This window comes from Danio aesculapii, chromosome 7 (assembly GCF_903798145.1).
Source record: "Danio aesculapii chromosome 7, fDanAes4.1, whole genome shotgun sequence".
In the NCBI taxonomy this organism is placed as follows: domain Eukaryota; kingdom Metazoa; phylum Chordata; class Actinopteri; order Cypriniformes; family Danionidae; genus Danio; species Danio aesculapii.
The window spans coordinates 54295326-54321737 of NC_079441.1; the positions used below are offsets into that span (position 1 = coordinate 54295326).

Sequence of the window (26412 nt, forward strand, 5' to 3'; positions counted from 1 at the left end):
AACTTGACGTGTTATTATTATTATTATTATTATTATTATTATTATTATTATTATTCTCATTATTATATTTTTTCATTATTTTTAATTACCTAGCCTTAACTTGCCGCCATGCAAAATGCCAAAAAAATAGGTTTTGCATGTAAAAAAATATATTATTTATATATTTGGAATATTTGGTTCACACTATATTTTTGTTATGATTATCAGCAATCTAGCAGCTTCAGATCACTTATGGACTACAAATCTACCGGTTTATGGACTACAAGCCCCAGTCATGCAGCACACACACTAATACACAGCTGATGCTGCTCAAGTGCTGATTACACACACATATATATGGCTCACTTTGAGACACTCATTGCTGAGTCTTGTTTACTGTTTAGTGCCTTTACAACACGTTTCCTTTGTCTTTGCTTTGCCGTGTTTTGATCCTCGCCTTGTTTATCTTGATTTACTTCTGTCTGCTGCCTGCTTTCTGACCATCTGCCTGTGTATTTGACTATGACTCTGAATTGCCTGCATACATCTGTTTGCCCCTCTGTTGACCATTTCTTACCTGACCTCTCTAATAAACCTGTAATTGGATCCGCAACACTGTTGTCAGTGTCACATCCTGTTACAATTTTGATGGTCTGTTTGTTGAATTTATTTCTCATTAGATTATAAGTAGACTGTTAGGTTGGGGTTAGGGTTGAGGTTAGGGCTAGTGTAAGTTGACATGTACTTGCAAAGTTTCCTATAGTCAGTTAAATGTCTGTTTAGCAGCAGTATCAACAGATATTAAGCAGACAGTCTACTAATACTCAAATAGATCATCAAAATAAAGCGTTACCTCAAATTGTAACAATAATGTTGATCAAATAAGTTTAATTAATGTATGAATTTTTTTTCAGAACACCTTGTGGGACTAATATGGCGTTTTTTTTTTTTTTTTTTTTTTTTTTTTTTTCAGTTCACCCATGAATTTAAATTCTGTCATCATTTACTCACCATCCACCTAAACACAAAAGAAGCTATTTAAGGTATGTCAAAAAATGGTAAGTTATGCATGTCTGTAGCTACGGTATGTTTCCATCCAAAAATGCTAATTAAATTCAAGCGCATAACTGGAATATCACATAAAAGACGTGCAAATAAAGCAGCGTTTCCATTCAATGAATAAAAGAGAACAAAATCGTCACTTTCCGATTAACTGGCGCCAAATATCAACAGTAAAAACTAAATTTGCTGCGGTAGGAGAAGCTGGGTCAATTTTTTTCTTTATTTAATAAATGACTTGCACCTCAGAAGACAAATGACGACATGCAATGAACGCATTGTGGCGTTTAAAGGCATCAGACGCAGAGCACAGACACTATTGACAGTTCTGGAGGTAATTAATAATATAATTAATTAATAACACTAATACTGAAATGGTTACGGCGTTTTAGAATGACCAAAACAACAATTCAGATGTTTTACAATGTGCTCAGCCTGCTGGTTTGTCCATTCACACACATTTTTCATCATCACATGATCTCCTATAACAAAATATATATTTTTTTAATGCGCATACTGGAATTGGTTTGGTAAAAGTGTTTCCATCATAGTTTATGCGTATATTTTGTTAATTCTTAATTCATTGCATGTCGTCATTTGTCTTCTGAGGTGCAAGTCATTTATTAAACAAAGGAAAAAATTGATCCAGCTTCTCCTACCTCAGCAAATTTTGTTTTTACTGTTGATATTTGGCACCAGTTAATCGGGAAGTGACGATTTTGTTCTCTTTTATTCAGTGGATGGAAACGCGGCTTTATTTGCACGTCTTTTATGTGGTATTCCAGTTTTGCGCATGAATTTAATTAGCATTTTTGGATGGAAACATACCTTTTATGTACTCAGTTATGCGCATACGTTTTTTATGTGCATTTTCAAAACATAAGCCTGAGTGATCGGCGTGACCCACGGCACATGCCTCGCATTTTGCTGTGCATTTATACAGCATGCTGTTTGTGTTGCTCTAACAGTAACACTTCCGAAACGCTTGCTGGTTGTGAGGTTTTGTGTCTCTCTGTGTCGAGTTTCTTAGCTCGTGTTTTGTTTTACTAAACGCTACCTTAATGTACAAGTGGCTTAAACTCGCTCATTTTGAGGTGTGATCCGGCAAACGTGCAACAACTTTAATCATAAGGTAAACATAAAACAAAACTTTCCACCTGGAGCTCCTTAACGGGACTCAACACTTGTAAACACTCGCTCTATTGGGTTCGTTCAACTCTCGGTCCCGCCCACACTCATCAGCACTACTAAGCTGACCATTCACAGAGTTTGCACTACACGTTGTTGCTACATGTAGATACAGTTTTGAAGAGGTGCGCGTCAGCGTCGGCATCAGCTATGGCGAGGTCTATGCGAATACGCGAAGGCTGCGCCAGGGCATACTCTTGCACTTGACGTAGAAGTATAAATTAGCCCTTTTACACATCTTGGCATTTCCATCAACCAATTTATTATGCGCATGTCCAATAGGTGGCTAGAAGCATAGCTATTGGCTAACATTCTTTAAAATGGCTTCTTTTGTGGTTCTTTACAAAAAAAAAAAAAGAAACACACAGATTTACATTTTCATTTTTAGATAAATTACCAGTTTAACACATTAAACAAAAAAAGAGGAACATAAATTAAACTGAATTAGGTGATTCACTCCTGCATTTAAAATACAGGCGTCATTGGCAAAAGCTCTCGCTGTGCGTTTGTGTGTGTGAGAGTGTGCAATACATCTGTTTCGCAGCACTGACGTTGATTCAGAACGTCTGCTATGTATTTTTAGACCAAATGTCTCTATGGCTGATATGTCATTTTACTTACCTCGTCCTTTTCCAACAGAACAAGACGCACAACAGCAATGTTGATGGCATTTCCGATGCTGGCATCTCGAAACAACCCTGCCACCTATAAAACACAGCATTTTCACATATGTAAATGTAATCTAGATTTGAAGCCATATTAAGCTTACAAAACTCTACAACAGTAATGTATACATTCTGGAAAAGAACTTCATTAAAAACAGCCATAATTGGCAGTTTATTTATTTATAATCCCAGAGCCTTACAGGGGGCTTTGATGAAAGGTCGAATGCAGAGAAGAAAAAAAAAGGTCATAGAAACACTTGAAGAGCACTTCATATTGACTGATGTGCCGATATTGACTTAAGAAGTTTAGCACGAAACAGATTTTCTGTTGCTGAGGTACTTAGATGTTCTGCTCTCGTATGAAAACTCTCCTTGAGGTGAACGGGGTTTGAAATATATGATTAGAGATTTTTTGCTTCTGTGGTGCTTGTTACAAAATGTTCCAGTGAATTAATGAGGCATCTTTGATGAGGATCTGTCTTTTTGAGGTGGTGCAACTTCTGCCGACATTAATCTGACCTTTGATGATTCTGCGGAGCACTCAAAGCCTGGTTCACTTTATTAGAAAACCTTGATTTATCAGGTTGCTCGAACTCGTTGGTGATCAAGCCTGCATGGAATGTATTGGTAAATATACTTATCAAGGTTAGAAATGTTGTTACGACCACAAATGACTAGGGCTGGGGTAAAGAAATAAACAAATCATTAATTAATCATGAATGTCTGTTCATGGATTGAAAAATAACTATAAATATGCATTATTATTGTGTAGACCTACACACAAGAACACTGGGTTTTTAAGCACACTACATTTCTGTCTGCTTTGCTGTCAATTATTCCTAGTTGTTGTGTGGACCAAAGTAATATATTATATTTTTGCATGTTTTAAATTTTTTATTTCTTAGTTTTTAGCCCCCTTTGAATTTTTTCTTATTTAAATATTTCCCAAATGATGTTTAATAGAGCAAGGAAATTTTCACATTGTGTCTGATAACATTTTTTTTTTTCTGGAGAAAGTCTTATTTGTTTTATTTTGGCTAGGATAAAAGCAGTTTTTAAATTTTTAAAAAACATTTTGAGGTAAAAAATTAGTATCCCCTTTAAGCTTTTTATTTTTTCGATTGTCTAAAGTACAAACCATCATTTTACAATAACTTGCCTAATTACCCCATCCTGCCTAGTTAACCTAATTTAACCTAGTTAAGCCTTTAAATGTCTATAGAAGTGTCTTGAAAAATGTCTAGTAAAATATTATGTACTGTCATCAAGACAAAGATAAAATAAATCAGTTATTAGAAATTAGTTACTAAAACTATTATGTTTAGAAATGTGTTGAAAAAAATCTTCTCTCTATTAAACAGAAATTGGGGGAAAAATAAACAGGGGGCTAATGATTCTGGGGGGCTAATAATTCTGACTTCAACTGTATTTCCTGTTTCGTGAACCTTGTTTTGCCTTCAGATCACTTAGTATAAGTTTTAAAATCACTTTGATAAAAAGTAATTACAAATTGTGCTACTGTTTATTAATGGCAGCTAGGTGACAAGAGTCTTGTCCTCTGTAGGCTAGATCGTCTAATTTCAAAATACTCAGTTTGACCTGTGTAAACTTCAAAGGACTCACCTTTGAAGTCTGCATCCCTCGGAGGATGCAGCCTTTGAAATAAGACACAGTATGGGAAATGGTACATAATAGGGATTCCAGCCGCTTGAAGCAGTTTGTTGGTGTGTTACTATGGTCTATTCTGAGTTTACAGTGCCTCTTTCACTGTTAATGCTGCACATCAGGTAAATAACAGTTTAGAGATTTCAGTGCAAGATGTGACAGAAACTCAATACTCTTACTCGTGCAGGTTTCTCTCTCAGCTCACAAATGTTTTTTTAATTCAACAAGTTCTTCTTGCGCAGCAAAATATAGGCCGAATGCGTGCAACAATGTCAGAATAGCCATTTTTAACACAGCTAAGTCTGATCCATAAGTGAAAGTACACATTTATGGAAGAATATTTTCAAAATGAACACGCTGATGTCATTAAAAAAAAAAAAAAAAACAGGCTAAAGTTAAACTCTAAGACTGAAATTAGAAGTCATGGCCTTGTGAATAACTTTTCTTATTTTTTTAAATACTGTAATGGGTAGATAAGAAGGGTATGTACACTCACCGGCCACTTTATTAGGTACATCTGTCCAACTGCTCGTTAATGCAATTTTTTTAATCAGCCAATCACATGGCAGCAACTCAGTGCATTAAGGCATGCAGATATGGTCAAGACAATCTGCTGCAGTTCAAACCGAGCATCAGAATGGGGAAGAAAGGGGATTTAAGTGACTTTGAACGTGGCATGGTTGTTGATGCCAGACGGGCTGGTCTGAGTATTTCAGAAACTGCTGATCTACTGGGATTTTCACGCACAACCATCTCTAGGGTTTACAGAGAATGGTCCGAAAAAAGACAAAATATCCAGTGAGTAGCAGTTCCATGTCATAAAGCGTGAATCATCTCAGACTGGTTTCTTGAACATAACAATCAGTTCAGTGTGAGTGTATTCCATGATAATGTGTGGTATTTCTAAATGGTATTTAAGTGTTACAAGAAGGGGATTTTTTTTAAACAATGTGAGTTGAATCGAACTGAACACCATGACCACAGAAGCATGATACAAACCAAATCGACAATTTTGTGAACAGTCCCACCCCTAGTACATATGATGAGCTCAGATGCAAAAGTTCCATCTGAAATTTTCTTTTAAAATTACATTTTTTTAGGCTTGTGTGTGTAGGTCCAGTAATGTTTCCTTTATGACAAAGAGTATGCTCTTTTCGTTAGCTTTGAAGTGAAATAACTAAACATGAAGAATATACTAATTGCTATATGCTAAATATGCTAATTTTAGAAGAAATTTTCAGACAGCACTTTTTTTCCATCTGATCTGTTAATTCACCTTGAACAGAGATTCTATAGGGATTATCCTAATATTAAAGGTAAACAAATTTGAGGCAGACTATGGCAAAACCTGATCCTCTTTTCTTATTATCCTTAATCTGAGAACCTTTAAAAGTTCCTGATGTCCTTAAAATGTGCCAGACCATTAAATACCGTAAAAAAACTGAAGAAAATATTAAACTCTATTCTGATACAACTAACGCAGAGGTAGTAAGATGGGGTGATGCGATAAATGTGCTTTTAAAAAGTCTCAGAGATGAGAAATTACAATGGCTGAAACAACTCACATAAAGCATGAAGCATTATTATTCTCTTCTGATTCACTGAGCAACAGACATGAGGCCAAAACAGTAAAGGCTCTGCCTTTTTAAAAATAACATTCAATTAACTTGTGTTGTTGGACATAATTTTCACATATTTTCACAGAAGAATCTTTAACAAATATGATACAATCTGTGGTTTTAAAGAACTGAAATAAATACTCTAGTATGACTGACAGAAACCTACTTTTTAACCAATGTGTGTGATATGTAAAGGATACTGTACACTATTAGTATTTATATGTACAACCCTAAATCAGAAAAAGTTGGGACAGTATGAAAAACACAAATAAAAAAAGAAACTAGAGGTTTCCAAATTTACTTTAGCTTGTATTGCATTGCAGACAATATGAACACAAAATATTTCATGTTTTGTCCGGTCAACATCATTTCATTTGTAAATATACATCCTTTCCTGTCATTCAGACCTGCAACACATTCCGAAAAAGTTGGAACAGGAGCAATTTAGAGCTAGTAATCAGGTAAACTGGTTAAATAATGAGGTGATTTGAAATAAGTGATGTCAACAGGTGATTGTAATTATGATTGGTATAGTGAAAACTGTACTGTGCCAAAAGGAAGCCCTATGTTAACAGTGTCCAGAAGTGCTGTGGGCTTGGAGGCATCTGAGATGGACCATCATACAGTGGAAATGTGTACTGTAGTCAGATGAATCAGTATTTCAGGTATTTTTTGGGAGAAATGGACGCTGTGTGCTCTGGATCAAAGAGGAAAAGGATAATCCAGACCGTTACTAGCAAGTCCAAAAGCCAGGGTCTGTCATGGTATGGGGTTGTGTCAATGCCCTTGTCAAAGGTAACTTGCAGTTCTTTTATGGCACCACTAATGCTGAAAAGTACATGGAGATTTTGGAGCACAATATGCTACCTTCATTTTAAGGGACGCCCAGGCATATTTCAACAAGACAATGCAAAACCACATTCTGCACACTTTACAAAGTGCTGGCTGCGGAGGAAGAGGATACCGGAAATTGACTGGCCTGTCTGCAGACCTGTCTGTAATAGAGAATGTTTGGTGCATTTAGTGCATTTAGTGCTGTGAAAAGGAATGGCAGCATTCCAAAGTGTTAAATGCTTTACTGTTCCAATTGTTTTTTAAATGTGTGGCAAGAACCAAAATTGGAATACGTGTTTATTATACAAAACAATAAAAATTATGAGGAACACATTAAATAATGTGCTGTTGTATTGTCTGCAATGAAATACAAGTCAAAGTAAATTTAGCAGCCTGACACACATCAGAAGCCTGACACAAAGCTTTGCCACAAAATTAAACAATTAGGCACAAAACATTGATCTAAGCTGTAATAAATTTCTCTACAATTTTCTCACATAAATGCATACAAGTGATTCTGAGATTTACTTCCATTTATGCCATCTGCATTATGATTGGCTGTATTATTTCTACATTTGCACCACATAATGATAATATTTAATAGGTTGAAACATGTTGCACCATCTGTGCTGTTTGAGACGCTTGAGCTTGTGACCTGCTCATACATAACAGGCAACAATTTGGGCACGAACTGGGGGTTTTGTCACAGATCTTGGAAATCTGTCTGCGATTACAAATCCATCCAAAATCATACAGCGTTTAACCACATCTGTCACATTGGGAATTAATATCTGAATCATTAGAACCAGCTCAACCACACTTATAAAATGCAGCACCAATACTTTATATACACCCTGCCAACTCATGATGTAAGCAGCAGGACAGGCATACAGGAGAAGCTGCCTGACAGGAAACTGAGGATAATGGAACGCTTCCCCTTTATAGAATGTTCTTCAACACCATCCATGTGTCTGGAATGGAAAACTTTTTTTTTTTTCCCCTGAGGGCTTTTTCTTCAAAAACAGAAGCCAGACAGTGTATATTTTGGAAAATGTACCTAATAGACTGGATCTACAGTCAGCTGACTTGGATCCAGTTCAGAAGCAACTAGCAGAATAAATGAGGCCTGAAGGCACATTGATGCCGTTTGAGGAGAAGAGAGTCAGACAGAGATATTAATAAAAGGGTGGATTTGTCTGATTTGAAATGTTTTTATTTTTTACTGTATCTGAGAATGTTGAAACTGACACACAAGACAATTGTTTTACTTATAATTATTTATTTTCTACTTCAGAAAAAATAACAACTGAAGCAAACTTCGGTCTTCAAGCAAAGTGGAATGCATGCTAAAAGTGTGCCTGATCACGTAATCCTGTATATAAAAAAATATTAGATCAGATCCCAATTTTAAATCATGAAATCTGTTTTTTTATAGAAAAATCACATTTCCAATAACATTACTTTATTTATTGTTGTGTGACAAAGCCTCTATTCAGCATGCACTGCTTGAGAAATCACACCTTCTCTAGGTACTTATTTTGAATTTGTAATTATTTCATCTCTCTGACTATTTACATATTTTGTGGTACTTTATGGGAGTCTGGGAGTTTTGGCAAGATTTGCTTGTTCTGATTCACTAATTAGTGGACATTTTTGTTTTCTTTCTTTTATTAACTTTCCTAAGGGATATTGCACAAAAGCAGAATTAACATATATTAATTAATTAAATAACAGAAAAAGCATGGATTAATCTAGTTTAACCCTTGTGTTTGGATGTTTTCATGCACTATTGGGTGATTTTAAGGCTTAATTTATCCACAACTGTTTCTGTTTCAGCAAATGGAATGATTTTTGGTGGCAAATCTTATTTTGACACATAATTTAGAAAAATGCTTTGACATTTTGCAAAAGTTTTGTGCGTGCATAACAACTGAGTGGAATAAACTTTTTATCCGATAAGAAATAATGTGCATAAACTGCAATGGAAATGCTTTTGCTGAATAAATTCCAGTGTGCTCATTAAAAATGTCATGTGATTTTGTTATAAAAGATCATGTGATGATAAAAAAAATAGCAATAATGTGGTTCAGTAATAATTTTATAGTATTATTATTACCTCCAGAACTATTTTGAACATCTCAGCTCGATGGCTTTTTAGTTTCTATTTATTATATAAAGTTTAAGAATTAAATTCATTAAAATGAATCAAAAGGAATAACGCTGTTAATATGTCACTAAAAGTGAAAAATAAATTATCATATAAAAATAAACTATAATATGATGCTCTTTCTGTAACTTTTAGAATTTTGTTTACTATTTTTAAATAGTGTTTTATTTGTTTAACCAAACAAAGAAATACATATAGGTTTGACAACGTGAAGGTTACTAAATAAAGATAGAAACTATCCCTTTAAGTAATAAGTATGAACACACTGCAAAAATAATTTGTTTTTGCCTTGTTTCTGGTACAAATTCTAGTAAAAATTCTTAATTTCATAAGTATTTTCTAGACAAGGAAAAAATATTGGCTTGTTTTCAGAAAGATATACAGTTGAATTATTAGCCTCCTGAATTATTAGGCACCCTGTTTATTTTTTTTCCTAATTTCTGTTTAATGGAGGGAAGATTTTTTTTCAACACATTTCTAAACAAAATAGTTTTAATAACTAATTTCTAATAACTGATTTATTTTATTTTTGCCATGATGACAGTAAATAGTATTTGACTAGATATTTTTCAAGACACTTCTATACAGCTTAAAGTGACTTTTAAAGGCTTAACTAGGTTAATTGGGTTAACTAGGCAGGTTAGAGTAATTAGGCAAGTTATGGTCTAACGATGGTTTGTTCTGTAGACTATTGAAAGCAAATATAGCTTAAAGGGGCTAATAATTTTGACCTCAAAACGGTTTTAAATTTTTTTTTAAATGCTTTTATCTTAGCTGAAAAAAAAAAAACAAATAAGACATTCTCCAAAAAAATAAATATTATCAGACATACTGTGAAAATTTCCTTGCTCTGTTAAACCTTATTTGGGAAATATTTTTAAAAGAAAAAATATTCAAAGGGGGCTAATAATTCTGACTTCAACTGTACGTCAAAATTAAGTGAGTCTTTCCTTTAAACAAGCTAAATAATCTGCCAGCAGTGTAAGTAAAAATAATCTGATTTCAAAGCGAAATCAATATTATTTTGCTTACGGCATTGACAGATTATTTAGCTTGTTTTAAGGAAAGACTCACTTAATTTTTACATCTTTTCTGAAAACAAGACAATGTTTTTTACTTGTCTATAAAATGCTTCTGCATTTAAGAATGTTTTGATTTTGGACTAGAAACAAGACAAAATGTAAGTAAGAGAGCATTTTTTGCAGTGTGCTCTCAAAATATTGGTGTTTGTTTAAAATACTTATTTAAATTGGGCTTAAACAACCCACTTCTTACGTTTTTGAGGAGAAAACTTAATTGATGTATGTTCAATCCACATAATTTGTAAAACCAATAAGTTGTTCCAACAAAAATCAATTGTGTGGAGCCCAGAATTTTTATACAGTGTAATGCTTACAGTGATGCTTGCCTCGGAAAACATCATGAATAATTCATAGATAGGAGTGTTACTCACAATATTCATGACAGAGAGCACATAGCTCACAACACCTTTGCTTCCATGGTACTCCACCATTTTAGGATCAGCCACTACCAGAGTCTCTACCCACTTCTCAGTGCTTATGGAGCGCTGTCGAATCCGCCTGCGCCGCTGTCGACTCTCCCAGCGCTCCCTCTGCTTCTCCACCTGCTCAGCTCCTCCTATAGAGAGCCAAAATGACATTGAATGATGAACTGAATGATGCGATTTTCCTCTAGAAAAACAAAAAGACCATAAAATACACAAGACATGTCACTCGTATAGTTTTGAATGGGGAAAAGTGTAACGGCAAAGACTATAGAATACACAAGGCAAGTCACTCATATCTTTTTAAATGGAGAAAAGTGTACTGGTCAACATGGCAACAAAGCCCACCTTCTAGTACAGGAGCCAATCATCGATCGCTATAGACTGATGATACTCGGGGAGGGGCTCAGATCAGACGTGAGTTTCTGCAAATTTTGGTCCAATTCCAATTCTACCCTTTAGCAATTCCCCTTACTCCTACCCCTCGTTTTGCACATTCATGTGAAGGGGTAGTGGTGTCCCAATTCTCTTTAGCTTGAAGGCGTAGGGCTAAGGGCAAGTGGAATACACCCCTTCAAACGAAGATTTTTTTAAGGACCACACTTGAAACCAAGGGTTAAAAAAATTCCACAGAATACACCAGCCACAGCTGCATCCGGAAGTAAGGAGATCCACAAATTAGTATTTTTTGTCATTATTAAGAATTTTTACAACAAACAAACACGTTTTAATATATTCATAACCGCGTTCGTGTTTTACCGTCATGCTTTTAAAAAAACGCTAAAATAAAAACTAAAATAAAAATCTATAATTCATAATAATAAGAACTCCTGTATAGCAGTCCCACATTATTCTGTCACTCGATGACACTTGAAAACCCTGTCAGAAACCCTGCAGTACAGTTACGATATTATTGCCACATTAGATCGTTATGATAATATAATATATGCCTTCAGTGATTTCCTGAAGATAATTACTAAAAAATAACACAACTGGAATAACTACAGCAGTCGCCAACGTGTGATCTCGTCATCGAGATTGTGATGACACATGATGATGTGTGCAGGTGCTGTAGTGCTGTCCCAATTCTTAGGGGTAAATTTTAAAGCCCTTCCACTTGACACTCGATTTTAAGGGCCAAGGGCAAGGGGTAGGGGTACAAAAATAGAATTGGGATTGGGCCTTTGTGTGATTTGGATGTTTAGAAATTAAACTAAAGACACAGTTGTTGTTTAATTTTATTGGTGATTCTTAATATGAAATTCAATCGTAATCTTGGCAAGTAGTTTTGGATAATTTTGTTTCCCCATTCAGACAAAATGCCCGAGCATTCTGCCCGAGAAATGACTTGCCTTAAAGGGACTTTGATAACAGTCAATATGGCGAATGAAGCCCCGCCTTCTAGTACAGGAGTCAATCAGTGATCGCTAAAGATTGACGATTCTCCAGGGGAGGGGCTCGGACTAGATGTGAATTTCTGAAGATTTTGTGTGATTCAAACGTTTAGAAATAAAACTAAAGACACAGTTGTTTAATTTTATCGGTGATTCCTACTATGAAATTTATTCTTAAGCTTAGTAAGCAAGAAATTTTGGAGAATTTGATGTTTCTTCATTCAAAAAGAATGCCTCAGTATACAAAGATGGCCGCTGAGTAAATTGACTTGCCTTAATGGGACTTTGAAAGACATTTGTCTGAAATCTAACCTTTGACCCCACAGGTGGCGTTTGTTATGTGCTCTCCAAACAGCGCTTGCACCAGCTGGCGTTCAGACTGCACAGCGTGTCGTTTATAGATGGCATGAGCCTGTCGGGAGGACTCCTCTTGCGCCTGTTCCAGTGGACTAATGAAGAACTCCTCCTCTGAGAGCTTGAACAGCCCTGTCTACACAGAATAAAAGGTCAAAGTAAAAACATGACACAATATTAAACTGCCACATTGTCACCGTCTCACTTCACTGCAGTCGTAATTAGAATCTGACATACTCTGAAGTTCAGTGAGAGGTATTTAAATGTGAAAAATGAGTAAAAGGCTTTTATTCAACATGCTATTTCATTTCAAAAAGAATGTAGAAATAAAGGCCTGAATCCTTACATGCTTTAACGACAAATGAGGTTCCTTGTGGAAATCCCAGTGCTTATGCATTAGATACTAGTGCTTATTCATTAGATACTAGTGCTTATTCATTAGATACTAGCGCTAATTCATTAGATACTAGTGCTTATTCATCAGATACTAGTGCTTATTCATTAGATATTAGTGCTTATTCATTGGATACTAGTGCTTATTCATTAGATACTAGTGCTTATTCTTTAGATACTAGTGCTTATTCTTTAGACACTAGTTCTTTTTTACTAGATACTAGTACTCATTAATTACATACTAGTACCTATTGAATAGATACTAGTACTTATGTATTAGATACTAGTACTTATTCATTACATACTAGTACTTATCAAATAGATACTAGCTCTTATTTATTAGATACTAGTACTCATTTTAATAGTGACTAGTAACTATTCTTTTGTTACTAGTAACAAATTTACATTTTTTTCATAGATTTTTTATGGGATCTGTCAACAATCTGTCAACAATTCAACATATCAACAATTCAGTTTTGGCTAGGATGTGTTCCAGCTGGAACTAGTACATATTTTTATGCACTAGTAGTTAATCATTAGGTACTAGTGCTTATTAATTAGATACTACTACCTAATTAAAAGATAACTGTACATATGTATTAGATACTAGTACTTATTCATTAGATACTAGTATCTATTTGATAGGTACTGGTACTTATTCATTACACTCTCAGAAAAAATGGTACAATGTTGTACCAAAGAAGGTACAAACCCAGAATTGTACCTTAAGACAAAGAAACAAATTTGTATCATTGCAGTTTATACCTTTAAGGACATGATTTGTACCATGGGAAACCAAAATGATCAATGTTAATCTTTAGATACTAGTGCTTTTTAAAAATATACTAGTGCTTACTCATTAGACATTAAGACTCATAAGACTCATTAGACACTAGTTCTTTTTACACAAAAACAACAACAACTTTAAAATAACAACTACATCTCCAACTATAACTCCAACAACAATTTCAACAACAACTTTAACAACAACATCAAAACCTTCCTCTTCAAAGTCCCTCACACAATGCATCCGCTGTGTCTTCAACCCAATTCTCCAGCAAGATCATAGTCAAAATCACCATCATCATAGTGATTTTAGTCACTATGATCATAGTCATCACCATCCACGAACTCCAAGCCATTGCAATGAAGCCGAACTCTCATTGCTCTCCTAGTGGTGCACCTGCGGTAACGTACTTAGCATGCAAATTTAATCAGTCTCCAACAAAGACTAAATATTTTTCATAGACGAGACTAGCGTGAATAAAATGATTTCTACCAAGGAACTCACCTCTCAAGCCTCCCGCCTGTCCACAGATCCATATCATTCTAATAGCAGGAAGTAATTTGACTGCAAGCGTCCAGGCAATCCAATCCACAAAACATTAGTCCACAGCATATTCATACATTGATAAACATCCATCGAATGTACTGTTATCATCCAAACTTGAGATGGTCCCAACTTCTCCCTTGACAGGTTAAGAATGGACTTTGACTTTGTGAATGAACTGGGCCAGATATGCTTGTGATTTTAATCACATTAAGATTCCAAGCATAATGTTATTTATTTATGGATTAAAGTAAAGCCCATAACTAACATTATATTTATTATATTATTTTTATACATAACTCTATCGCACCTCTGCTGCAGCAGAGATGCTCCGCTGAGCTTATCCTGACATTTCATCACTGTCATTTTAAGAACATCTCTAGCAGAGCTCATACATCCTGCATTAAAATTATTATAACTGCCTCACTCTCCCGTCCGGTCAGGGCAGTTAAATACTGCTACGGGAGCACACCTGGCATTTGCAACATCGGCAGTCAATACACCACTTCAGTTGTAGCAATCACTCTAACCTAAACCTTTCACTCTCTGCACCAGTTCCATCTTCGCTCCTGCAAACCCTCTCCTGGTACCATCTTTATTACACTTTCCATTCAGTAGCCGGTTATGGCTTTGATCTTTATTGTCTTTTAGGGGGTTCTTCAATACGCGGCTGCTGTCCCGAGGTTATTAAGACATCTTGTGGAGTTCTCGAGATCTACCTGAGCTCAAATTCCCCTCTCGCCTTGCAAAGGGGCAGGGAGCCCCGGACTCGAGGATCTTATGAGCTCAGGGCTCTCTCCCGGGAAAGCATGCCAAACAAGCTTTATAATCAATCATCAGCTAAGTGTGAACTCTTGAAGTGAAGTTTATTTATAAACTAATTTCGAGAGGATCACATGCTTGTGATTGATTGAGGCCGGCCCCATATCATTCAGTTTATGGTTCACCAATCAGATGATTTCTAAGCCACTATAAATACCCTAAGTTCCATATGACAGCCATCTTCGTTTTGAAGAATCCCCCCTTTCACCCCTACTCCTCCTTTCCTAGATGGGTGGCATGGAGGCCAGGTGGTTAGCACTGTTGCCTCACAGCAAGAACGTCACTGGTTCTAGTCCTTACCAAGCCAGCCAACGTTTCTGTGCGGAGTTTACATGTTCTCCCCATGCTCATGTGGATTTCCCCCGGGTTCTCCGGTTTCCTCCCACCATCCAAAAACATGCAACTTAAGTTAATTGACCAATTCAAATCGGGAACCTAGACATGATCCAAGTAAGTTGTTATTTCTTAAGAGCAATCACTATCTGTTCATTAGCTACTACAGCAGGGTAGTTCTCGAGATCTACCTGAGCTCAAATTCCCCTCTCGCCTTGCAAACGGGAGGAAGCCCTGGGCTCGAGGATCTTATGAGCTCAGGGCTCTCTGGGGACAGCATGCCAAACAAGTTTTATAATCAATCATCAAGTGTGAACTCTTGAAACCATAATTATGAAAAAGATTGGACATATATTAAAAGGAAAATTCAAGTCAGTTCAGATGCTTTGGGAAATTCCGTTGACCTGTCTTGGCATTGATTATAAGTCTACTGTTTATCCTTAACTGTGCACACCACGATATTGTAATACTGTTTTGAATTAGACCACGCTGCCGTTTTTTTTTTTTTTTTTTTGTCTTCTTTCTTTTTTCCCTTAAAATACTGTATAATGTTACTGAAAAATTCAATAATAAAAGAAAATAGCACAATCTCATTTGAACTTAAAGTGACAGTCACCAAAATGGCAGAATTTGAATCAAAGCCTAAGAGGGTCAGTTTCAAAAAGTTATAAAGTGGAGTTTATTTATAAACTAATTTTGAGAGGATCATGTTCTTATGATTGACCACAGCTTTTCCTGTATTATGATTTACCAATCAGACAAATCCAAACACACATAAATAACCAGATTTTTTTTATCTTGGTCATCTTTGCCTCAAAAAATCCCCCAATCCAGCCCTACTCCCCTCTTTCCTAGATCAATCCAGGACAAGGCAGCACGGTGACTCAATGGTTAGCACTGTTGCCTCACAGCAAGAAGGTCACTGCTTCAATTTCTGGCTGAGCCAGTTGGCCTTTCTGTGTGGAGTATACATGCTCTTCCTGTGCTCATGTGGGTTTCCCCTGGGTACTCCGGTTTCCTCCCACAGTACAAAGACATGCAGTATAAGTGAACTGAATAAACCAAATTGGCACAGTATGTAAGTGTTTTAGTACTGGCCATTCACTGCATAGCCATATGCTGGTATAGCTGTTGGTTCAGTCCACTGTGGCAACCCCTAATAATGGAGAAATAGGCAGAACAAATGAATTCAGGGGAGCTCTCCCCCAGGACAGCATGCCAAACACGCATTATTATCAATCATCAGCTAAGTGTGAACTCTTGAAACATTACTTGTGTAGTATAATGAGCTGAATCTTCACATACACACTCTAGAGACATCAGGGACTTATTGCACATCTTGTAAAAAGGGCCACAATAGGTCTCCTTTAAGATCAGTTCAACATTCAGCATATACTTACCCTAAGTTCCAAACCATTTTGAGTTTATTTTTATTTATTTATTTATTTATTTATTTATTTATTTAGAAGAATGTTGTATATACTAAAAACATACTATAATACAAAAAGTAGTAAGAAAAAAACTATGAAAGTCAATGGGTACTGGTAGCAAACATTCTTCAGTTATTCTTTAATTATTAAGTATTTTTTGTTCAACAAAAGAAAGAAACTAAAATAGGTCTGAAACACATGGACAGTCCGGAGAGAGTCACAATGTGCATGTGTTTTTATGGTACCAGTTTCACGTAACATTACAAATTCAGAATAAATGTCCTCACAAAAGAGAAGGACATATTTCCCTGTTCAGATGGGGTTTTTTTTCCAGTAAGTTAGCCTGTATGCCTATGATAAGGGCTATGATTGATATGCCCACTTTCTCTCAAGGAGAAAAATGTGCTCAAACCCCCCTCCCCTTCACGTGTATACATTTGATAACATGTAGTGCATTAAAATCTCTTTTTTTGATACTTCAAATGACTTAGCCTTGAGAAAATTTAGAAAATTCTTTCTGCATTTTAGCTGTATTACATTTTTTACACACTAACAAGCAGTGAAGCATTATGGCAAACTTAATAAAAGTATTTACTTTCAATATTTCATACTTTTAAAGACACTCTTTTCTTCATTGTCAAGCCTTTTTTCACAGAAATATGTGTAGTCAAAGAAAGCAATGAAATGCAAGAGGCTGTGCTGAATTCTGAATCCAGTCAAGGATGAAGAGTTTTGCTGTTACCTTCACAAATATCAAAACACGGAAGTTATTTTTCTCAAGTAAACATCGATTCCAACGTTCTTTCAGACAAATAGTCGCTGTCAGTGACAGAAAGCAGCAATGCAATGTTTCAGTTGTAACAGAGCCTCATCTGATGAAGACTCCACATATTTCTCATCATAGAAAACCTTCATTTTCCATCTTTAACCAAACCCATTCACAGCACAGCACAGCACAAGCTTGCCTTATAAAAAGCGCCATTAACACGTACAACTTGATAGACATACTGTATAGCAGCAAACCTTTAATTAATATTTCCTCAACACATCAGAAGCTGTTGACTTGCACTTCATTTCTTTTGACAGAAAGAGTGCGGTCTCAGAATGAACATGAATGACATACAACCATTTTGTATCCACCTTTTTTGAATACAGCGTTTTAAATTAGGGTTGCTGTTTTTTGTTTTGTTTTGGGACACTGCTGTAAAATTCCAAAGAACTGAAACAAATCACTTCACATAATAAGATTGTGCTATAAATAATTCATATCTGTGGTAAAAAATGAGCTAGTGCTTTATTTCTATTCACAATGAAAATGATGTTTAGATTGCACTGCAAAAAAAACACTTTTCTTACTTAGCGTTTATGTCTTGTTTCTAGTCCAAATATCTAAAAATTCCTAAATTAAGAAGCATTTTATGCACTGTAAAATCCAAAAAGTTGAGCTAACACAAACCATTTGAGGAAACGGACTGCAACAAACCATTTAAGTTCAAAAACTAATCCTAATGAGTACTGTGAACTTAATCTTAAGATTATTTTCTTACCCTATTGGCAGATAATTAACAACATTTTTTGCTTGTCTAGCAAATGCTCAGAGACATGCTCAGAGCAGGTTTTGAGCTACCAGAACTGTTGCTATGAAAACAACTCTTGGAAGAGTTTTAAAGAAGGAAACGATCCTGGATCGTGTCAAATCATTAATAACCAAATCCAGCTAACTGAGTAATCCACGTACGAAGAACGGACCCCTGGTTAAAAACACACTCAAGCACAGGTTGCCAGTTTGACGCACCAACAGCATTGGTCTGCCTGACGATCAAGCCTAAAGGCTGATTTAAGGCTGATTTAATCTGAGTTTTTGTCGTGACCAACACCTGAAATTTATATTTTAGAAACGGCTTCCATTTCTTGCAGCTGAACAACAGAAAACTGAAATTAATCACCTCAGGTACAGCTCATATTCTTCATTTAGTGTTAAATGCTAATAATGTGAGTTTGAATGCCATTTTACATTACATTTATTGCCTTATACTGAAAGCAGCAGCTAATAGTTCACCTCAGATCTTGAAAATAATATAAAACGTTTGAAACTGAACTTTAGAACTGAGACTCAGTGCAAACCAACACATATCAGTGATTTAGCATCTACATTTAATCATGTTAAAGAGGTTTAATATGTATTAATTAGATTATAAACCTTACTCTGAACTCTGAATGAATCTGCGTCTCATTTCGGATTCTGCTACTGTCCACCAGAGGTCACATTTTGGTAATAGACACACACTTTGAGAGCCTTCCTGACTGACTAAATGAAATACGCCATTTTCCACCAAGGCTGAAATATGATTGGCCAAACTGGGTTAAAGGGACAAAAAAAAAGACAGCCATTCCAGCACAGATATTTTCAAAGCAGACTATCTGACTTTAGCATTGATTTTTAGATAAACAAGAATGTTCACTTAGCATGATTCCTAAACATTTGCAAATGCTTTGGAAGAGTCAAAACTTACATACAGCACCTTTAAAAATGAACTGAAAACACAATTCTTGAGTTTTTTGGGGGATACAAATTATTTTATGTTCACTTAAATTTGTAAAAACCAATAAGTTAACTTAATTCCTTCATGTTCTCCCAAAACAAATTAATTGTCTTTTTTACAGTGTAGAAGGTCACCTGTGGTAGATAAATGCTTTTTAATGTAGTGGTTTTTAGCCTGATAAGAAAATTATCAGCCAGGAATAATGAAGCCTACACGTAAGTATTTATGCTGGTTGATCCATTTCAGATGTATGCTGCTGGCCATGAGGCTTTTATAAATGTGTTATATAAGTGACATTTGCATGACATGTCGCACACAGCAAATGCACACTTTACAATAGTTTATGCTGGAGGAGTTGCCAAGAGGAGTGTGGGAGGAAAAAAGGAGGACATCAAGAAAACAATAGGATATGATATATATATATATATATATATATATACAGTATATTGTTTAGTGATATACATGGTTTTGTGGGAAGATACTTTTGGATGCTTTTAAACTATTATGCCATCCATTAAAACTGTCTGAATCTTTGTCCCTTTCACCACATTTGCAAGAATACTATGGTGAAAAAGAATCCAGTGCTGAACAGGGGCTTTCATGACCTTTTAAGCTTACTTGCTTCTCCTAAAGTATGAGCTAAATTAGATAAGAATGTTGTTCAGCATTACAAAGAAACAATAACTCCCTTTTCTTGTGATTCTACACAGGATCGCATTGTTAAACATCAAACAAACACTTTTATTGACTCACCAGGCCATTGCAGGTGCTGACCGCTGCCTGACCACTCTCCAGCGTGCTGCTCCAGACATCTCCCAGGAAGAAACAGAGAGAGTGGCCATGACCATGTAGAGTTGAGCCCAGCAGGCCACCGTATCTCCGCTCAGTGAGGAATCCAGGAGCCAGTAGGTGAGGGTTTAGGGTGAGGTTAAAGTGAAGGTCTTGACCACCATACTGCAGATTGTAGTACACCTGGGTCAGGCTCTCTTTGCTTTTTCCCGTCTCTCTTCTTTGAATTCGACTCACACGGTGAGACACAAGATTAGACAAAAAATGTCCTGAGGAATCCACTCTGATAGGATGAACAACTTCATAGTTGGTAACTCCATTGAGAAAACTATCTAAAAAAATACAACAAGGCAACTGTTAAGATAAAAAATACTGTCACATTACTAGGTTTGTCACAATATATATTTTTGCTGTATGATGGCACCAAAATATATTGCGATAGACAAGACTTTTGTGATTTTAAGACCATGTTATGCCACCGATTATCAGAGGTGGGTAGTAACGAATTACATTTACTTCGTTACATTTACTTAAGTAAAATTGTTGGGTAACGTGTCCTTTTTGAGTACATTTAAAATTGTTTACATTTACTCAAGTAAATTATCAAAGAAAAAATCAGTACTTCGCTGTTACTTTGCTGTTTTTGGCGGCATTCTTCCGTTACTGTCAAACGATAATAAATATCATTCATATGACTTTGCAAATATCACGAGGTGCCACATTGGAGAGGTCGTGTTGCGAGAAGTTGGAATCACTGGTTGGAGCGCACGCACCTATGTTGGAACGATGTCTAGGAGGACGTGCGAGTTTATAGGGGAGCACGGGGAACAAAGTAACGCGGGGTTAAATGTAACACAGAGTTTTAAGGTATTTGCTCAGGGTTAACCGTGACATGCTTCAGAGGTTTTCACCACAGTGTCGACAGATGTCTTCCTGCCAATTATTGAAAAAGGTCGGCGAAATTTGAATGAGAAACACAGGAGAAACCATTTTTTGCAGCATAAAAGTATTTTTTATTATAGTCAATTTTTTTTATTTTAAAAAAAATCTGTGAAAGTATGAACGTGAAATCTTATATTGTTGTCTTCTAGGCTAAAAGATGAAACCATTTTGAAAGATGTAAAAAACACACAGTGACTGCCAGCCAGTTTTGAACAAAACACGACACAGCGGGGTTAGTTGTAACAGGGTGTTACAATTAAGCCACACACTGTTGAACACCAATTAAACTAACACAATATTTTTTAATGTTGAGTGTTATGTTGAGAACTTTTTAAATAAAATTATTTTTAATAGAATTTTTTTTTTGACAGACAAAAATATTTTATTGCTAATACTACAAATAAATGCATTGTATAATAACGGATAATAATCCAAATAAATCCACATGTGTTTATCCAATAAATAAACATACTGTGCTACATAGAAAAAATAATAATTGAGGTAGGTACAGAGAAAATATAGCTAATATTTAAAGTTAAACTAAATTAAAATTAACTGTGTGTAATCTGCCTTTTTAAGCATTTGTTACAACTAACCCTCTGTTACAACTTGCCCCACAGGTGGGGTCAATTGTAACACTTTTATTCCTGGAACTTTTGGCAACACTGCACAGAAACCATAGATCCGGCGATCATACTTTCAGTGCTCATTTGTAGGAGAGGCTTGTGTTTTGTTGGTTAAAAACAAATGGTTTGTCTAACCCCAATACTTGTTTATTGTTTGACCAAAACCAAAAAGTGTTACTTTGTGCCCCGCTCTCCCCTACTACGGTCATGTCATGGCCTTCTGAGCTTCCGAGAATGACGGTCACTTTGTCTGCGGTGAGTTTATCGGACCAGGCCACCCCCTGGTCTCAAGTTCTATGTTTTCACTCCAAGATGTCAACAAGATGTTTGATAATGCGATGTACGCTGTACATTGAACTTACATTGCAACATATACATGAATTACAGCTCCAACTTGAAAAAACACGCATACCTGTCAACATTGGGATGTGAAAATAAGGGATATGCCCACCATAATAAGGGATTCCGCCAACCCCAGCAAATACATTAGCAAATAGTTAATAGCTATTAATAGCTATTATAATGAAATAGAATCAAGCTATAAAATCTCATTAATCTTTACTGTATAACTTACACATTTTGATTAAAGAGCAACGAATGAATCTCTTATTTATTTAGGTTTTTTCGTTTGATTACAATAAATAACAGGAGTCACTTTAAAAATGCACACATCTAACGTTATAATAAAAGCTTTTCTAACTTTTTATGCTCATTTAGGACTAAATTTGTTGTGTTTGAAAAAAAAACCCACTAAGATCGACATCTTTAGATATTATTATTATTATTCATTATGTGTATATGTCTTTTTAAACACGCACCCAAATCCCAGACTTTCGATTCGCTTCAAATCGCGTGTACAGAATCCTTTTGGGAAACTGTGTCTATTTATCACTATGGAGCGCGTCAGCTGACAGTCATGCACCGCTATATGACCCACCTGTAATGAAAAGGAAAGGAAATCGTGCCGTTTTTATATTTATTTCAAAGTGTTTTCATGCCTAAACAAAGCGAAAGCACAGAACAGATTCACATTTAAGAGCAAGGGCGACCCCTGGTGGTTCCGCGGTATGGGTTGCATATAGGGAGGCTCGGTTCTTTAATGTTTATTTGCCAGGGGCGTTGCTAGACCCAATTTACTGGGGCACGTGCACAATTTAATTTATATATTCACACTGTTAACCATTAAAAATATAACATTATTTTTAACATAAAAATGGTGTGTGTGTTTGTGTTTGTGTATAAGTCAAAATTATTAGCCCCCTGTATCTATTTTTCCTCAATTTCTGTTTAACAGAAAGGTTTTATCAACACATTTCTAAAGTTTTAATAATTAATTTCTAATAACTGATTCCTATTATCTTTGCCATGATGAAAGAACATAATATTTTACTAGATATTTTTCAAGTTAGTAGTATTCAGCTTAAAGTGACATTTAAAGGCTTAAACAAATTAATTTGGCAAGTCAGTGAAATTAGGCAAATCATTAATGATGGTTTGTTCTGTAGACAATCAAAACCAATATTCCTTAAGTGTAATAATATCAATAATATTACCTAATTCCTTAACATTAAAAACAGATTTTATTTTAGCAGAAATAAAACAAGTAAGACTATCACCAGAAGAAAAAAATATTATAGGGAATATCGTGAAAGCTTCCTGAATCTGATAAAGAACATTTGGAAAATATTTGAAAATAAAATAAATTCACAGGAGGGCAAATAATTTTGACTTCAACTGTTAAAGAACATTTGGAAAATATTTGAAAAAGAAAGAATTTTGACTTCAACTGTATATATATATATATATATATATATATATATATATATATATATATAATATATATATATATATATATATATATATATATATATATATATATATATATATATATATATAATGTGAGCAATTCCAGCATTATGGATGTAACATTTGCAGTAAAATCTCAAAACATAAATTGACAGAGGAAATATATGTTAACATCATATTGAAACATTTCTTTATATTTTTTAAAAACAATTTGCTGGGAGCTTGAGGGAGGGAAGTTGAGGGAGCAGAAAAATATCAATATGTAAACATTTTTATATTTTATATTTTAAATGAGGACAATAAACATATGTTATGGATGTGACAAAAAAGTCTGCAATTTTACAATTTTACGACATACTATGTAGAAATTCTGTGAATTAAGTTGCACAACCCAAAATAAATGATGCTAATCAAAAGGATAAGAGTTGGATCACTATAGAACAAACATGATTGACTTAATTTGATTTTACATGTTTGCATTTATGAGGAAAAAGCTTCGTTATGGATGTGACATCTCTCTGTTATGGATGTGACGGATGGGAAATTGCCACTTGTGTGACTTTGGTAAATCAAATATGAGTTTGAAAACACTGACAGGGACATTTTTGAGTATTTTAAAGCACTGTAAAATACAAGCCTACACAAAAAACGCAGAAACAGTTTTGCTATTTTGGCAAAAATTTAATTTTTTTCATGGCAAGGTTGACATTTGCATGGAATTGCTCACACACACACACACACACACACACACACACACACACACACACACACACACACACACACACACACACACACACACACACACACACACACACACATATATGTATATATATATATATATATATATATATATATGAAAAATAACTAACTATAACTCCAACAGAGATTGAGATTTTGCATAATCAGCTAAAATGTTGGTAGAATTGGTTTTATGTATGGGCAATATACAGTATACTGCATCACCATAAATGATTGAGGTCATGTCAATGTATTTATTTTCATAAACAACAAACACATGCTCTTTGCTGGCTATGCCCGTGTGGTCGCTTATCCATCAACATAGAAATGTGTTGATAAATTTTAATTTTCGTCATTTTAACAAAATATTTATGTACTGACCACCGGGAAAACTTACGATCATAGATATATGTATATATGTGTATATATCTCTGGCTCTGAATAGTCCTCTACTGCACCTTGGTCTCACATTAATTTTAAAGAAGCCTTATCCTGTACTAAAATGGCGGCTCTATTGGCGCATTCCTTTCAATAGGCAACAACAAGGTATACGACATCTAATGTAAATATCTATGTGCACAGTTTAGCTTTAACCACCTCCAACTCACAATTGCTTAATAGTCTCTAGTAGTCTTGAACACCTTGATTAGTTGGAAGAGGGGTTTGATTAAGGTTGGAGCAAAAGGTTGTGCAGAGCTGCGGTCCTCCATGAAACCATTAAAAATTATGCAGTACAGAAATCTGCCATTACTATTTTTGAGTTCTTAAAGAGATAGTTCACCCAAAAATAAACATTCTGCCATCATTTATTTAACATTCACTTTTTTGTTTGTTTGTTTTGTTTGTTGTTCTGTTTAACAGAAAACTAGTTGCTTCAAATTACAATTAATACCTTTAACCATTGATATCCATACTCTGGAAGTCAGTGGTTACAGGTTTCCAACATTCTTCAAAACATCTTCTTTGTGTTTAACAAAACAAAAAACTTAGTTAGGAACAAGTCGAGGCTGAATAAATGTATACTAGATAATGAGTGCATTAAATACATCTTTACTTCAACTTAAATGGAGTAAGTTCACAGTACTCATATAGATTAGTTCTTTTATGTTTTTTTTATTCAAATTTGTTGCAATCGGTTTCCCTAAATGGTTTGAGTTACCTTAACTTGTTGAGTTTTACAGTGTATTCTATTCATATAACATGAATAATGTCAGTACTACTAATATACTAATACTCACAACCTATCAGATGCTTTAAAAAAACTGTCATTCACAAGGACATTTATTTATTTATTTATTTATTTATTTATTTATTTATTTTATTTATACAGGGACAATGTGCCACATGACATGTGCCAAAGTTAACTATAAAGCTATTTTACATCTGTTTAATTTATTTAAACACATCATTTCAGTTTGGTTTGCATTCAAAAACTGAAAACAACTCCCATAATGTTCTGTTCACTTAATGTACTTAAATTGAAATGTAAATGAATTAAAGGAATATCGGATGGGTAAAACAGGAATTCATTATTCCTGCAATTACTGATGTTTGGAAGCTTCCTTAAATATTTAGTTTATATACAGGATTAGGCTTCAGCTACATTTAATGATGCAAAGCTCAAATATTTAGTATAGTGTATAAACATAGTGTTCATTTACAATTAGGCTAAAGATGTAACTTATACAGTAGTTGGTGAATACCCTAGAGACAGGAGGGTGCTTTGGACTAACTAAAAGTTGTAAAATAAAATAAAAAGTAAAAAAAAAAAAAAATTTACATTAGGTGAATACTATAATAAAGTTACTATTATAATAGCCTCCAAGATTATGCTATATGACACCTGCATGGCTACACACAAATGGATAAACAAAAAATATATATATGAGAATTGAAAAATAAACTTTAATACAAAGTATGTTTTCCCAAATTCCTAAAGGATTTTGAAGAATGCACTGATTACAACACTTTATTTGATTTGTTAGAGAATATGTTGTGTGGCAGAGCAAAGACTGAAACAAGTTGTCAGGTCTGCATTCTCCATATTCCTACAGTTCCCTAGAGAGTCTGTAGTACCAACATTGGTATACTCTTCAGTCTGTTCATTTTCCACACAGTTGCTTTGACCTACATGATTTCAGAAGCAAGGGAAACAGCATTAGAGGATTGTGTCCTCCATCAAATGGGATATGGAGCAGGGGATTTATGCCTTATCAAGACAAACATAACAAA

General features: G+C 35.0%; 1 protein-coding gene across 1 annotated transcript in view; it reads right to left on the reverse strand.

Moving 5' to 3' along the window:
* The window catches only part of LOC130232338 (A disintegrin and metalloproteinase with thrombospondin motifs 7), a 186647-nt gene that overhangs the window by 155283 nt on the left and 4952 nt on the right, over nucleotides 1–26412 (reverse strand). The window contains exons 2-5 of the mRNA XM_056462181.1: nucleotides 20033–20400; nucleotides 12387–12564; nucleotides 10630–10814; nucleotides 2848–2931 (exon numbers count right to left, since the gene is read on the reverse strand). Of these exons, the coding sequence (XP_056318156.1) occupies nucleotides 2848–2931; nucleotides 10630–10814; nucleotides 12387–12564; nucleotides 20033–20400 (815 nt within the window). The remainder of the gene's footprint in view (nucleotides 1–2847; nucleotides 2932–10629; nucleotides 10815–12386; nucleotides 12565–20032; nucleotides 20401–26412) is intronic.